Source organism: Jaculus jaculus, chromosome 7 (assembly GCF_020740685.1).
Source record: "Jaculus jaculus isolate mJacJac1 chromosome 7, mJacJac1.mat.Y.cur, whole genome shotgun sequence".
NCBI lineage: Eukaryota > Metazoa > Chordata > Mammalia > Rodentia > Dipodidae > Jaculus > Jaculus jaculus.
This window is the reverse complement of record NC_059108.1, coordinates 85,188,044-85,204,995: the sequence shown is the minus strand read 5'-3', so window position 1 is coordinate 85,204,995 and position 16,952 is coordinate 85,188,044. Positions and strand designations below refer to the sequence as shown.

The window sequence follows — 16,952 nt, the reverse complement described above, 5'->3', positions numbered from 1 at the left end:
CCCGACCCCATTCTGCCACTTCCCCTGAAGCTGCCAGCACACCTGGTTTCCACAAATGCCACTCCCCACACCAGCCACCTCCCGCCCATAAACCCAGGCCATTCATCCCAACATTGGAGGGAAGAAACTTAAGGTTAGCATATTTGCAGTAGCCCCAGCTCAGCCCCAAGTGAGGCCTGCTAGAAGGGCAGGTTGGCCATGCTGCCCGGCGCAGGGAGGTAGCCCATCTGGCTGTCCAGAGACACACTGCGCTGCCGCAGAGGGTGGGACACCATGAGGTTCTGCTGGGGTGGGGGACCCATGAGGGAGCCCTGTGGGGAGAGCATGTGGGGGGGCTGGCTGTAGACTTCACCCCCCACACCCCGTTGCTTCATCAGCATGAAATTCTGCTGGGTCATGAGGCATTTTTCCATGTAACCCAAGCTAGCCGGGAATTCATGTTCCTTCTAGGGTCACCATTTGAAATTTTAGGGGTTTACAGGAGATTCCCAGGACCCTCAAGTTTCACATTACTTTAAATGAGTTTCACTCAAAGACTGCTTTCCGCAGGCCCTAAACAAAGAGTTTGACTAGAACCCTTGTCCAAGTCTTGTCTATGTTTATAGACATTTCACGGGAAGTCTAGTCAACCATCATTGGAGAGGATAGGCCGGAGGATGTGGCTCAGTAGTCACTGGTTCTGAGGCATGCTGGCACCTGCCCACTTTGTCACAATGGATTCACGACATTGCTAGGCAACCAGATGATGCTGCTGCCTCTTGTTTGAGTGTTCCACAGATGGTAAGGCAGATGGTGCTTGAGACTAACATAGCTTAGTGTGAGCACTAACACTGTGGGCTTGGGTTACTAATATTCTTATTGGAAGGGCTATGGGGGGAGGACTATAGACAGACAGTGGGGTGGGGATGGAGGGTGAGTGCAAGCTGAACTGGGATAAAGGAAGGGGATAGAGTCTTGCAGGAAAGAAGCGGCCAGCAAGGCCACAAACTCTGCCATGAAGCGATTCCTGTCCTTTGGGTGCTGGGCTTCAAAACCAGAGCAGTCTGGTTTCCTGCCAGGGTACAAGTCCTTGGGAAAGATCCACAAAGCTGCTGGCCTGGTGGACATTGACAGGATATGCAATCTCGTCACACTAAGGATGTACCACGTTTCCCAAAAGGACAAGAAAAAAGGGTAAGAGAGGCCACAGGTGTGACAGCCAGGAAGGGCGATTGGCAGCAGGGCCTAAGGCGGAGAACTGCCACCCTTCTGGGCTTGGCCCATGGGAGAGGAGAGAAGGGAGCCCCAAGAGCTGCTGTCATGGAGGATGCTGGGTCTTATTGCCACCACAGGCTCCTCAGCATCTTGTCCTGTACACCGTGGATGAGTCTAGGTACCAGAGCTTCATTTAGGAGTGCCAAACCCCAACTCTTAGCTGGTTCCCAAATCCCCTATTAGTACCACCCGCTTAGTAGCAGTCTATTGGCAACTAAATAGTGAGTTGTCTACCAAAATAGAGAATGAATATATCGAGTATATAATGGGGCTTCTGTACTTATTTTTTTTCACTCTGACATTCCTTTAGCTGAATGTTTCTTGTATATCAAAGGAAGGATGACTTTGTTAAGAGTGGATTTTTGGAGCCATTTTATTCAACGCTCTAAAGAACTTATAGTTCTTTAGAGAAATAAAACGTACTGAAATGCTAGTGAGTTGACTAAAACTGCCACAGACATGGTGATTATTGTGGAAGGTTACTTGGATGCTGTCTTTATGTTGTATATTAAGAGAAAAGTTTAAATCATGCCAATTACAGATGAAAACATCCAGAATTATAAGTGTCATTTCCATGAGAGAGGGCGTCAAGTGTGTGATCAACAGCAGTTTAGCCAAGCATGGAGGTGCTGCCCACAAACATACCTAGTGGGATGTTGGGCTGGAAATACAGCAAAATTAAGGTCACCACAGCTTTTTGAGATTAATGTTGAAAAACACACCTTAGAATAATTGTAATACATAACCTTTACATCATATCTCAAATTCGAGTATCATTTTATTATTGTACTTAAATGTTTGTTAATAGCAGTAAGAGCACTGATTATAATATCTGATGAAGGCTCAGGGCCGCTCTTCGGGTGCCGGCGAAGGTGAGGCTGGAGGGCAGCTTGTATTCACTGAGACCATACCTGTTGGACCATGGCGGAGGGAGATAATCGCAGCACGAACCTGCTGGCTGTGGAGACTGCAAGTCTGGAAGAGTAGCTGCAAGGATGGGGAGAAGTGATGCTGATGGCAGACAAGGTCCTGCGGTGGGAGAGAGCCTGGTTTCCGCCTGCCATCATGGGTGTCGTCTCTTTGCTGTTCCTGATTATCTATTACCTTGATCCATCTGTGCTGTCTGGTGTTTCCTGTTTGGTTATGTTTTTGTGCTTGGCTGATTACCTTGTTCCCATTCTAGCTCCTAGGATCTTTGGCTCCAATAAATGGACCACAGAACAGCAGCAAAGATTCCATGAAATTTGCAGCAACTTAGTAAAAACTCGACGCAGAGCTGTGGGCTGGTGAAAACGACTCTTTAACCTAAAGGAAGAAAAGCCTAAAATGTACTTCATGAGCATGATCATTTCCCTTGCGGCAGTTGCTTGGGTGGGACAGCAAGTGCACAACCTTCTTCTCACCTACCTGATTGTGACTTTTGTACTGTTGCTTCCTGGACTAAACCAGCACGGAATCATATCGAAGTACATTGGCATGGCCAAGAGAGAGATAAACAAGCTTCTCAAACAAAAAGAAAAGAAAAATGACTAATGCATCTGCCTTACTTGCTGTGGTTAATGGAGTATGCTCTGTCCCTGGGAACAGTCTGTGATAAGCTGTCTGGATACTAAAATGTTACAGAAGTAGCTCTTTGCTCCCCGGGTTCTGCCCTTGTTAATATGAATTCACACTTCCCAAGTGAGGTTTGTGCATAGCGTCTTAGTGTCAGGTATAGCTGGGTGCAATCTTACCAGTTGTCCTTAAATGGACAACTTCTTAGTCAGGATGACTTGTTTTGATTTTGCTCACCCAGGGCTGATGGAATTTTCACTTTTGGTAATTTCAGTAGTGAGCTTTACTATTTGTACAGGTAACAGTAACTGGCTAGTGGTTAATGATTGCTTTAGCTAGATTTAAGGTAGTGGTCTGTGGCTACAGGAAGCTGGTTCTACTGTCTGCTTCCACAGTCTGCTTCAAAAAACTGGCTTCATGAATAGAGATCAAGTTTACCACTTCTGATGAAGAGACCAAGTAACTTCCATTCCTCACTCTGTTTCTTGACCTTGGAGAAGAGTCTCCATGGACAAGGTGAAACTTGATTCCATGCCCTAGTATATGTAGGCTTTTCTCCTGTGCAAACTGTAGCCATATTTAGGGAATAATTTCTCCCTTGCTCCCCGTGAGGAACCTGGCCAGCTTAGAGCTCTTGTTCCCCTCACTCTCTACTTCCATTCTGTAGGTCTGTAAAGCGTTTTGGACAGTAGAGTGTTCAAGAATTTTGGCATACTGATCATTTCAGATTTTTACCTAACTTAAAAATACAAAGTAGGTTCTGAAGACACATGTCTGACCTTTCCTCCAGAATCAGCCAGGAAGGGACAAAAGTCTTCCTTTGTTTAAACAGTAGAAAGTAAAACAATTTTCTATTTTTTAAGACCAGAAAAGACCTTCAAAAAAAGAAGCCTCAGAATTCTCACTTCATGGTAATATTGGCTGTGTTTCAGTCATGCGGGTTTGGTGTTGGAGCTGGAGCAGCAGCAGTGTTTGAGCAAAAGCAGGGCCTGTGGGGAAGAGGGCTTGTGTGGGGGCTGGCTTCTGGTCCGCATGTGTCGTCTCGTTCCTTTTGTCAGCTTATTCTAACACTCTGCCTCTCAGCTAGACATGTAGTTGAAATCTAGGATTAATCTTTGAGGGCCAAAAATGTGACACACTTGGAACAATTACTTGATCGAGCTGTAACACAGTTTTGTGGTCATTGCACTGACGCTGTAAAGCCTGTACCTTGCGGTGTATCTGTCCTCAAGTACTTCCTTCCCTCCAGCACTGCTGTAAACACTGGCGCCCATTGTAGCATATGTTTGTTTGTTTTAAATGTTTCAAATAACAACTACCTTAATTTTACATGTTTCCTTGTAAATAAGCCTGTCTTCCTATCTGAATTTGTGTGTGTGAATGTCATACCAATAAACTACATTGGCAGTTTGATAAATGGGAAAAAATAAAAAATTTTTAAAGGAAAAAAAAATCTGATGAAAATTGAGCTGGTATGTGTTTTAAACAGCTCTCAGGATGTCTATCTGTTCCTACTGAAGCATCACAGTGGTTTTCTGTGATGTCACTAGGATTTTCAACCCCCATTTCATGGATGAGAGGACTGAGTTATCAAGTACACAAGACCCTCATAATAGGAGGAAAAGATGACATCAAAATAATGAAGAGGGGCTGGAGAGATGGCTTAATGGTTAAGCGCTTGCCTGTGAAGCCTAAGGACCTCGGTTCAAGGCTCGATTCCCTAGGACCCACGTTAGCCAGATGCGCAAGGGGGCGCACATGTCTGGAGTTCATTTGCAGTGGCTGGAGGCCCTGGTGCTCCCATAATTTCTCTTTCTCTTCCTCTTTCTCCATCTGTCGCTCTTAAATAAATAAAAACAAAACAAAACAAAATATAAAATAATAATAATGAAGAGACCGATTTAGAGGATACATGATGTAGAGTGGAGTTGGGAAAAGGAAATTGAGGGGGTAGGAAATTATGGTTTGTCTATAATTATACAGTTTATCAATGGAGAGGTATGTTACGGTCTGGAGAGTTGGGTTAGTAATTAAGGTGCTTGCCTGTAAAGCCGATGACCCATCTCCAACTCTTCAGATCCAATCTTAGCAAGACACACGGAGGTGAGGCAAGTGCAAGGTCACACATGCCCACTAGTTGGCACAAGCCTCTGGAGTTTGATTACAGTGGCTGAGGTCTGGCATGCCATTTTTCTCACTCTCTCTTGCTCTTCCTAATGTAAAATAAAAAAGTATATTCAAAAAGCGAAATACTGCTTGGAATTATGGCACACTCCTTTAATCCCAGCACATGTAAGGCAGACGTAGGAGGATCATGATGAGTTAGTGACCAGCCTGACTGCCTAGTGAATTCCAGGTGAGCCTGGGCTAGATGGAGAACCTAAAACATAAAATGACTGGACTAAGAAACAGAGAAGTGAAGTTCTCCAATCATCAGTCCACACGTGCTGTCCATGTGTCTTGTTCCTAATCTGGGAGCTGGTCATCTTCAGAGTGTGTTCAGCACCCAACTTTCAAGCTTGATAAGAGAGAAGCAAAACTGAAGGAAGGACTGCAATGAAGGGGGCTTCCTAGGGGGCTAACCAGAGCCTGGAGTCAGCCCAGAATGACTCTGTCTTGTTTCCCAGAACCCTGTCTTTCCTGGTCGCACTGCCTTTCTCATACCCTGCGGCAAGCCCTCCTGTTCTTCCTGTTTGTTCTTTACTGTTTTAACTCTCACATCCACTTTAACCATTACATTCTCAGGGTAAGGACAAAAGACAGAACTGTTAATCATCTTTGAAAACAATCCATTGCTGTCACCTGCAAATGTCATGTCACACATTCATGTAGCTATAAGGACCAGAATGGGTAACAGACTTAATATTATCCAGGAAATTATTTTCTTAATGGCTCTGACAAACACCCCTTTTCTGAAGATCTGCCTTCATCCCTGCCCAGCATCACCTAACAGGCTTGAGCAAGGAACTTTCTCTCTACATGTGACAATGGCCTGTCATATGATAAAGTACATAATTTGGGCAAAAAAATAAATAAATAAAAAGGAGCTGAAAGGCAAAGTTTGTAAAAGCCACATTGTGTTTCTATAACTTCACCTACAGCAGCTGTGGAGAATTCAATGTTGCCTGTTTAGAGCAAAATTATCTTTGGCTGTATTAGCCCCACAGAACAGCTCCCTTATGGTCCTTCTGAATGTGATTGACATCTCTGACCCAATGAGCCCCCTGCTGCTCTGAGCTGCAGTTCTAGCTCTGCCCCCTTCAAGGTAAGCCTATGCATGCCTCTGAGCATAACTCACCCTGCTTTATGCCAAGGCTCCCCACACCTGCAGTTCAGCCTCTAACTTGCCTCCCTTTCAACAGATCTAGTTAGTGCTTCCTCATTAACCATTCTGGTATTCATAAGCCTCTCTCAAGCTTTTTGTGTGTCCAGATGCAGATTTCTTTACCCTGATGCAAGAATACAGCTAAAGCCCGGATGGTGTCCAGTATAATCTTTAGGGATATGGCCAAAAGAGGTGTAGCTGGGTCTCACGGTAGTTCTATTGTGAGCATTTTGAGGAGTCTCCATATTCTTTCAGGTATTGCTCAAGATTTTAAATAGTATAGAGTAGGTATGCAGATCTTCAGTCCAAATACTTTCAAGGAATTTTATGACAAATTTTATAGGTTTTAGAATGCACAGAGAAAGAAAAGTTTTCAGAACAGGTCTACAGGAGACCAGTAGCTTAATACACAAACCTTCATGCAAATTATTCTAACTTGAAATCAGAGGACACATCAGGGTTTGCTGCAAAAAGCAAGCAGCAATGTTAAACTGCTAGGGGTGTCTCCAGCCAGAGACAGAATCCTGAAGGAGTGGGAAGAGAAAAGGAAAGCACAGGGTGTCCCTCTAGTGGAGAGACACTCCGTAGCTTATTCAAGACCTCTGCTGATGCTCAGTACTCCCATGTTCTCTCTCTTTCAGTGTGTGTGTGATGCTATGGAAATTAAAATGAAATTGTTGTTATCTGGACCTGAGTAAGTGAAGTAAGCCAGGTACAGAAAGCCAAACTCCACATGTTCTCTCTCATGTGGATTCCGGCTTCAAATGTTCAGATTTGTATGAGTTGAAGTAAAAGTCAATAGTAGAGTCTAGCAAGCTAAAAAGGGAATATGATGTAGGGAAGAAACAGAGTGGACAAAGGGAGACAGAGTACATAGTGAGTAGGGGTGGGGAAACTCCTGGGGCTGGTCTAAGAGGAGGGTATAAAGAAGACAGCTGTGAGGAGAGTTATTCAAAGTTCATGATTTATCAAAGGACCCTGGCGGGGGGTGGGAGGGCGTAAGATGAAGCCTACCATTAATTTTTAAATTTTTTTATTTTTATTTGTTTACTAATTTGACAGAGAAAGGTGGAGAGAGGGAGGGAGAGAATGGGCACACCAGGGCCTCCAGCCAAGGCAAATGAATTCCAGATGTGTATGCCGACTTCCGTATATGGCTAATGTGGGTCCTAGGGAATCGAACCTGGGTCCTTTGGCATTGCAGGCAAATGCCTCAACTGCTAAGCCATCCCTCCAGCCCCTAAACTTAATTTTTTCCTGTTTCTCTCTTTTTTCTTTCTGTTTTATATAACCTTTCATTTCCTTTCTTATAAAGCTGCCAGGCTCAGCTTGAGCTGCAGGAAAAGCCAGGTGAGGGGAGCTTCCACTCACACTTGAGCTCTCCGTGAACTCAAGAAATGTGAAGGAGAGCAGCAGTGAATAACGGAGGAGCAGATCACAAGGTAGAACAACACGTGGAACAGCAAGAGAAGTACAGCAGCATCAGCAGCCTCCCCTCCCCCACTGCCAGTGCCCAGCTCCAGGGAACAGAGCAGTGGTCCAGGGACTTGATCACAGCAACTTGAACCGACAGCGGGACCCAAACAGGAGCAGAGGTAACTGGGATTACACCAGGGAAAGGTCTCACCTGGTCACAAGCTGACTTGGAACCCTCAACAGATCAGAAATCTTAACCACCTTGTTGTCAGGATTAAGGGTGTGGGTGGGGCACCACACACCCTAAGCGACAATTAGAGGATCTGGTTGTCATAATTCCTACTCATGGATAAATAACCTCAGAGTCTTGACAGCCACACCTAATGCCTTAAGCTCCTACCCTGAAGCTATATAACATCAGATTATCTGATACATCTAATAATACCCAGCTAACTAGAAAATCCAATCATTAAATAATCTAGGATGCAAAAAATAAATCAATAAAATCAACAAATCAGTAAGATAAAATTAATGAACAATATTTTAAGATAGTGATTTGAGAACACAGAGAGAATATGAGAATGTGTGTGCCAGGGCTCTATCCACCGCAAATTAACTCCACACACATGCACTACCTTGTGTATCTCGCTTACCTGGGTCCCACAGAATGCAACCTGGTTCCTTAGGGTACGTAGACATAGGCCTTAACCCCTAAGCCATGATCTGTCCCAATGTGGAAGTTTTTTTTTTAAATTATTTATTTATTTATTTGAGAGCGACAGACATAGAGAGAAAGACAGATAGAGGGAGAGAGAGCGAATGGGCACGCCAGGGCTTCCAGCCTCTACAAACGAACTCCAGACGCGTGCGCCCCCTTGTGCATCTGGCTAACGTGGGACCTGGGGAACCGAGCCTCGAACCGGGGTCCTTAGGCTTCACAGGCAAGCGCTTAACCGCTAAGCCATCTCTCCAGCCCCCAATGTGGAAGTTTTAACAGTCGGGTTATACCATGTAATTTTGGTGTGTGTTGCAGTCCGGTTCACATGGCTGGTAGATATCACACAACCAAGAGAAGCTTCTGGCAAAAGAGGTTTATTTTGGCTTACAGGCTAAAGTGGAAGCCCCACGATGACAGGGGAAAATGAGGACATGAGCAGACGGTGGACACCACCCCCTGGCCAACATAAGGTCGACAATAGCAACAGGAGGGTGTGCCAAATATTGGTAAGGGAAAACTGGCTATAATACCCAAAAGCCCTTCCCCCAAAATACACTGCCTCCAGGTGGCCTTAATTCCCATATTTCCATCAGCTGGGAACCTAGCATTCAGAACATTAAGTTTATGAGGGACATCTGAATTAAACCATCACATTCCACACCTAGCCCCAAAAAACTGATAGCCATACATGATGTAAGGAGAGAGACAAAGAAAGGAAGAAAGAGAAAATCTCATTTCTGTTTTATTATGGCATTGGGATCCTTTTCAAAGTCGGTATGTAGCAATGAATAACTTAGCAGAACTTTTAGTTTTAAGAATTTATTGCTCTGTTCTTTACAAAACAGGGTTCGTTCTTCACGATGCGTCTGATCTCAAACTGCTGGAATCAAGCAACTCTGCAATCTCAGTCTTCCTAGATGGCACATGCTTCTGGAATTTGTTTGCAGTGGCTAGAGTCCCTGGCATGCCCATTCTCTCTAAGTAAAAAAAAAATTAAAAAGGAAAAAAAAAGAAAGAAAAATTAAATAGGGAAAGGGGAAAAAACAGTGATCTCACATAGCTCAGGCTAGCCTGGAACTGTGTAACTGAGCATGATTTGATCTTATCCTCCTGCCTCCACCTCCAAAGTGCTGCAGTACAAATGTGACAAATGTGACACCCAGCCTGCAGAAGATCTTGAGACCCCCTTAGCAACTGTGTACTGAAGCATGGTAACAACCAGCTACCAACTCTCCTCTTCTGACAGCTCTCACACACAGCTGACATCAACAAAACAGCATCTAAGTTTTTATTCATGTGCACTGTTGAAAGCATCCATACCAGTGTGACTGGGGATGGGGAGCAGGGCAGGAGAAAGAATTCTGCTCTATTGGTAATATGGCTCCAGGTTCATCCCATCGTGAATTTCATAGTCCTCCAGTGATACATGGTCCTTAAAAATCATGTACCACTTTTTAAGGACAATCTTGTCACAACGGGTGCCAGTTTGAGCCGCGATCAGTTTCTTAAGGTCCCCAATGGTGACATCGGTGGTGCACTTCACGCGGACTTTCTTCCCCAGACGGTCGTTGCAAACAACCTCGATCATTCTGACTGCAGCTACAGAGTAGGGGGTGGAAGACAACAGAATCAGGGTTTCCTGGGTGTCCCCAGGTACCAGAAGCCCCAGATACAATTGCTCCCATGGCCCAACCCTAAGATACCTGCTTGAATTGTCTGTTGTCTTCCTCTAACCAGACATCAATTTTTTAAGGTAGAGTCTCCCTCTAGTCTCATGCTGGCCTTGAACTCAGTGATCCTATCTCTCTGCATCCCCAGTGCCAGCAAGTGCCGCAACAATCCGCAATGGTGTGATCATATTTGCCCCTTATTCTTTCTTTTCTGTCTCCCACTGACCTGCTTCTTCTCAATTAGTCTCCTCCTACTTTAATGTCATTTTTTCCTACTAAGGTTACTTGCATGCACATGGGCATGGAGTGCTTTAATGGAGCATGGTGACCTTACCAGTGTGTAAACACTGAAGATGCCTCTGTTTCCCTGGTGATGATCAACAGCCACCAGCTCCTTGGGGAGCAATGGAGGCTCAGGAGCTCCTCCCCAGTATATATGTTTGCTGACTGGCTGGAGCCCAAACCACAGCAGTTTTTCTACATTGCAATAATGTTCTGAAAATGACAGTCTCAAGAAGACCTACTTACTGCTATTCCTGCTCAGGTATACACTACAGAAAAGCAATGTTGTGGCCAATTTCCCCAGACCTCCTTCTCTCATATAAACAATAATAGTCCACTGTTGTGTTTTGTTTTGTTTTCAAGCCTAGTCTCATATAACCTGGGATGGCTTGAATGTAATGAAGCTGAGATAACCTGGATTCCTGATCCTTTTTTTCTACCTCCCATGCGCTTGGATTAGACATGCACCACAACACTAAGCTAGTTGCCTGCACTGGACACCAAGATTCAACCAACTTCTCCTTGAAACTATGTGTTGCGCCCCTCCCGCCAGCAGGAAGAACGACAACAACAGGATTCTTCTCAAGCACACTTTATTGGGAGCTCCTAGCTGATAGAGAGAAGGACCCCGACCCTACGGAGCGCCAAGCTTATATACTTGTGGTCATGTAGATGTGAAGCATTGTCTGATTGGCTTAAGTCTTATCAGACGACTTTGCATCACCCAATCGGGATAGGTGAGCAGCCATGTTAGGATAATGTCATATGCTCATGTGCAAATGATTAGGATGCAAAAGCAGTAAACAAGCTGACGCAGCAAAGCCTGACGAAGCCAGCGCGGCTCCCAACAGTTCCCCCTTATAAAAATTGTTTTGAACCTCAGGATGCCCAATCCAGGACCAGCCCTCATGATGGCCAGTCCGATCGAGGGTAGAGCCCAAGACCATAAGCCTGCTTAAGCACCTTCCCGAGTGCAATGGGAAAAATCCCTTCGGGGTGCAAAGGCTGCTCATGCAGGGATGTAAGCCTTCCAAGGTGCAATGACAACAAGGTCACTTGGTGTGCAAAGGCCTTACAGTAGGCAGGGTGGAACTAACCATCTCGCAGGCTCGCCAGCCACACTTGTGGAGATGCTCCTTGATCCAAAGCCATAAGTGCCTGAACAATCTTTACGTTATCCTGCCAACGTTGTCATCTGATTCGACAGATAAGCCAGAGACAGAACACCATACCACACATAAGGGCTGCTCCGAACATAGCCACCTCCACCCATTCCTTAAAGAAGGAAAATGCAGAAGATAGATAGGACTGAACTGGCATAGGGACTGGCCATGTTCTGTCCACAGCCCAAAATTGCATCTTAATTCCCTTTATCATCATCGGCAGGAGCAGGCTCAGGATCATCAGTAGTAGTAAGAAGGTTGTCATTCCTTGTCTTCTCATGACGTACAATTCGAGTCAACCGCTCTGGCACCCAGATAGGATCAGCTTGGCCCTGTGGAAAAACACAAACAGCTCCCCCTCCCTCAGATTCACTAGAACTTTCTATATATAAATTTGCAAATTCTGTCAAATCTGGATATAGCTTCGGACCTGAATTTGGCCCTCCCTTTTGCGTTTCACTTTTATTCTATGCACTTTTATTCTGTTCTGTCTGAAACCTAGGTTCTCTTTTTATTTTAACCTATTTTTTTTGTTTTCCCCTTTTATTTTCTTCAGACTCTGACATGCTATCTTGATGATGTGCTAATATGCGTTGACCTTCCCTGATCACCTCTTCACAACGTTTGTCCTCCCTACCTAGCGGCTCCAAAAAGGTGGAATGGTGGTGTCCCATTCTACAACCTTATATACGTTTGAGACGCTCAACTAACTTATGTATATCAGACTTACAGATCAGTTACAAGCCAAAACTTAGCATATAGCACATCCAGGGGAACTTACCGGTACCACCGTTCCGTGTGTTCAGTTCTGAATCCTCCCTCGGAAGTATCCTCAGGGGTCCTCTCAATTGGCCGTTTGTTGACAAGTCCCGGGGTTCGGCACCACTTGTTGCACCCCTCCTGCCAGCAGGAAGAACGACAACAACAGGATTCTTCTCAAGCACACTTTATTGGGAGCTCCTAGCTGATAGAGAGAAGGACCCCGACCCTACAGAGCGCCAAGCTTATATACTTGCGGTCATGTAAATGTGAAGCGTTGTCTGATTGGCTTAAGTCTTATCAGACGACTTTGCATCACCCAATCGGGATAGGTGAGCAGCCATGTTAGGATAACGTCATATGCTCATGTGCAAACGATTAGGATGCAAAAGCAGTAAACAAGCTGACGCAGCAAAGCCTGACGAAGCCAGCGCGGATCCCAACAACTATGAAAAATATTTTAGTCTGTACACACTGGTCATTTTTACCTAAAAAGTCCTAACTACCTATGAAGCATTCTCACTGTGAGAAGTAGTGAAAGTAAGCTACAGATGTCACATAAAGATTGGGTATATTGTGTGCACATATTGAAATGTCAGAAAAGACTGGAAATCATTTGGGTTTTAGGTTCTCATATGTGCATCCTATCTTTCAATGTTTGCATGCAAACAAGGGGCTATGAGGGTGAGGGTAGGCTATTATTGGAGACAGGAGACCATGACAAAGCAGAAGGGATGGGAGGTGAAGGAAGCAAGAAGCAAAGAAAACAGGAGGTATGGACACACCAAAGGAGGCTATGCTGGGAGGAGGGCACAAGGGGAGACAGTGATGGAGGAAAAGGTAAGGAAGACAAAACCCAATCTCCTGAAAATACCATGATGAGCCTGGCAGGATGGCATATGCCTGTAATTCCAGCACTTGGGAGGGACAGGTAGGAGGGTCACTGTGAGTTCACGACCAACCTGAGACTACAAAATGAATTGCAGGTCAGCCTCGGATAGAGTGAGACCCCACTTCAAAAAACAAAAAGCATGAGGCTGGCTGTGAAGCCTAAGGATCCAAGTCCAATTTCCCAGGTCCCACCTGAACCAGATGCACAAGGTGCTGCAAGCATCTGGAGTTAGTCTCCAGTGGCTAGAGGCCCTGGCATGCCTATTCTCTTTCTATCTGCTTCTGTCTCTCTCTTCAGATAAATAAAACAGCTTTGTAAAGAAAGAAACTAAAAAAGCAAGCTGGAAAATGTTATACTGCAAGCAGCCCTATGGGAGAGAGAAATCTTTGGCGTTAAATAATAGTGAACACTGCAAGCCTTATGATTGGCCAGCCAGGCCAAATGATGAACAGATGCAATCATGGCATGTCTGTTCTGGGGAAAACCAATGGCTCCCTAATTGGAGTAGAGGCCCATTCCACGAGAGGGAATACATGCCTAGTGCTGAAAACTTAGTCAAAAGTTAAGACTGGAGAGACCATAAATCCTAGGCATGTAATCCCTGCTGTGCCTGGATTAATGCATAAACTTCCCAGTGAGCACTTGCCTTAAAGCCACTTGAATCTGGCGTTTGTAGAGAGGCTGGACATCCTGGCACACCCATTCTGCCTCTCTGCTTGCAAACAAATGAAAAAAACAAAAAACAAAAAATGGGGCCTGTAGATAGCAGGGTTGAACCAGAATCAAACTTTTGTTTATAAAAACGTATTTAGGGGGCTGGAGACATGGATTAGTGATAAAGTGCTTGCCTGTGAAGTCTAAGCTTTGAGGCTCGATTCCTCAGGACCCACATTAGCCAGATGCACAAAAGGGGGCACAGGCATCTGGAGTTCGTATGCAGTGGCTGGAGGCCCTGGCATGCCCATTCTCTCTGTCTGTCTCTGCCTCTTTCTCCCTCTGTCTGTCACTCTCAAATAAATAAATAAAAATAAACAAAATTAAAGCATGCAAAAAAAGTAAGAATAAGTAAGAATAATCAGGGCTACAGAGATGCCTTAGTGGTTAAGGCACTTGCCTACAAAGCCTACAATGTTCGATTCTCCAGGTCCTACATTACACAAATGCACATTGTGGCACATGCATATGGAGTTGGTATGCATTGGCTAGATGACCTGGCATGCTCATTCTCTGTCTCTTTCTCTGTACGTAATAAATAAATAGTCAAAAAATTAGAAAAGAATATGAATAATCAATAATACAAGGCAGAAGAGCTGGTCATGGAGACATACACCTTTAATCCCAGCACTTGAGTAGCAGGGGTAGGAGGATCACCATGAGTTCCAGGCCATCCTGAGACTCCATAGTTAAAATTCCAGGTCAGTCTGGGCTAGAGTGAGACCTAACCTAGACAAACCAAAACCAGTGACACAGGCCTTGGGTGACCTTGGAATCTCAAAACAAGGCTTACAGGGTTGCATACATAAAAGGCCCCTCAATGGCCTTGAGAACCCATCCCTCAGCCTTCCTTTCTCCGGGAACCTCTACCCTCCAAAACCCTTACTGGGGCCTGGGGAGTCTTTCCCTGTTGACCTTGTGACCCACCATCACCTACCTAGGACTTGGATACAGTGCTGGGGTTAAAGGTGTGAGCTAGCAAGCCTGGTCTACACTAATTTTCTTTTCTGATGCATGGTCTCAGCCTGTGGAAGCTGACCTGGAACTCTCCACCTGGATCATCTGACCTCAGCCTCCCAAGTGCTAGGATTAAAGATTTTATGAAGGAGTGGAGAAATGGCTTAGCAGTTATAGCATTTGCCTGTGAAGCCTAACGACCCAGGTTTGATTCCCCAGGACCCAGATAAGCCAGATATACAAGGGGGCACATCAGTCTGGAGTTCCTATGCACTGGCAAGAGGCCCTGGAGTGCCCATTCTCTCTTTCTCTCTCTTTTTCATAAACACATAAATAAAATATATTTGTTTTACAAAAGTTTTATCATTATCCCTGGGTATCACAGACATATATTGATTGATTGATTTATAATGTGAGTGAGAGAGACAGAGAGAAAATATGTGTACCATGGCCTCTAGCCACTGCAAAGGTACTCCAGAGACATGTGCAACCATGAGCTTCTGACTTATGTGTCCTCTAGGCAATGGAACCAGCATCCTTTGGCTCTGTAGGCAAACACATTAACCACAAAGCCAAGTCTCCAGCCCACTTACAGTTTGTTTGTTTGTTTGTCTGTTTGTTTTTTGTTTTTTTTTTTTTTGGAGTAGGTCTCACAATGTAGCCCAGGCTAGCCACAAATTTTTACTCCTTTCCAAAACTTCAAACTCTCATGTGGTGGGATTATAAGCATTTGTCCCTACCCAGACATCAACCACCACCATTCACTGTTTTGTTTCATTCAGAGGAGGTGTGCCAGTTTACTTAGGCTGACCTTGAACTCTAGATCCTTCTGCCAAAGACTGTCAAGTGTGGGTAAGGATTACCAGCTGCAGAGTCTATGTCTGCCCTTCTAGAACCCTTTCCTGAGACCTCTCCCAGTTTTCCCTCTTTATGGCTGGGGTGCAGCTCAGTGGTTGAGCACTATTTTTAATATACTTTGTGTTTTTAAAAATATATTTTTTAGCCGAGCATTGTGGTGTATGCCTTTAATCCCAGCACTTGGTAAGCAGAGGTAGAAGGATCATCGTGAGTTCAAGTCCACACTGAGATGACATAGAGAATTCCAGGTCAGCCTGAGCTAAAGTGCAAACCTATCTCGAAAAACAAAAATAAAGAAATAAAAATGTATTTTTTAAACCAGTCATGTACCTTTAATCCCAGCACTTGGGAGGCAGAGGAAGGAAGATCGCCCTGAATTTCAGGCCAACCTGAGACTACATAGTAAATTCCAGATCAGCCTGGGCCAGAGTGAGACCCTACCTCGAACCCCCCCCCCCAATATACAAATATATTTGTTGGATGAAGAAAAAGAGAAAGAGACAGACAGAGAATGAGAACAGGAATTCCAGGGCCTCCTGCCACTGCAAATGAACTCCAGACACATATGCCCTCTTGTGTCTGGCTTATGTGGGTCTTGGGGAATTGAACCTGGGTGCTTTCGCTTTGCAGGCAAGTGCCTTAACTGCAAGGCATCCCTCCAGCCGGCACTGGGGGTTTTCTATCTGCAGTGCAAAACTGGGTTATCTCATCAGCAGCAGAAATGCATACTTCAATGAATTTAGGCTGGCAAGGTATGGTGAGCACACATTTAATTCCAGCACTGGGGAAGCAGAGGTAGGAAGATCTTTGTCAGTTCCATGCCAGCCTGGAGTACAGAGTGAGTTCCAGGGATGCTTGGAGTGAGAAACTGAGATTCAATTCCCCAATATCCACATAAAGCCATATGTACACGGTGGCACATGCATCTGGAGATCCTTTGCAGGGGCTGGCGTGCCCACTCTCTTGCTGTCGATCTGCCTCTCTCTCTTTCTCAAATAAATAAAAATAATTTTAAAAACAGGCCAGTCTCTTGGTGTGGTGGTTTGATTCAGGTGTCCCCCATAAGTTTAGGTATTCTAAATGCTAGTCTCCTCAGCTGATGACAATTGGAAATTCAAACCTCCTGTAGGCAGTGTTGCTATTGTCCACCATATGTAGGCCAGGGGATGATGTCCACCTGCTCATGCCATCGTTTTCTCCCACCATTGTGGAGCTGCCTGTCGAGCCTGTAAGACAAAATAAACCACTTTTTCCCAGAAGCTGCTCTTGTTTGGGTGATTTTTACCAGCAATGAGAACTTTACTGCTATAGTAAAGTGGTACTTATGAGTGGGATTGCTTCTAGACACCTGACTGTGTGGTTTTGGCCTTTTGGAGCTGATTTTCAAGAG

At 44.9% G+C, this 16,952-nt stretch overlaps 1 protein-coding gene and 1 pseudogene across 1 annotated transcript; one reads left to right on the top strand and one right to left on the bottom strand.

The window, feature by feature from the left end:
• Positions 1 to 2,113: 2,113 nt before the first annotated feature.
• Positions 2,114 to 4,250, top strand: LOC123462105 (annotated as a pseudogene).
• A 5,383-nt stretch (positions 4,251 to 9,633) lies between these two features.
• LOC123462110 (ubiquitin-like protein 5) lies at positions 9,634 to 9,855 on the bottom strand. Its single transcript, XM_045154177.1, has one exon. It carries the CDS (start codon positions 9,853 to 9,855, stop codon positions 9,634 to 9,636), a length of 222 nt encoding a protein of 73 aa, XP_045010112.1.
• Between the last annotated feature and the right edge of the window lie 7,097 nt (positions 9,856 to 16,952).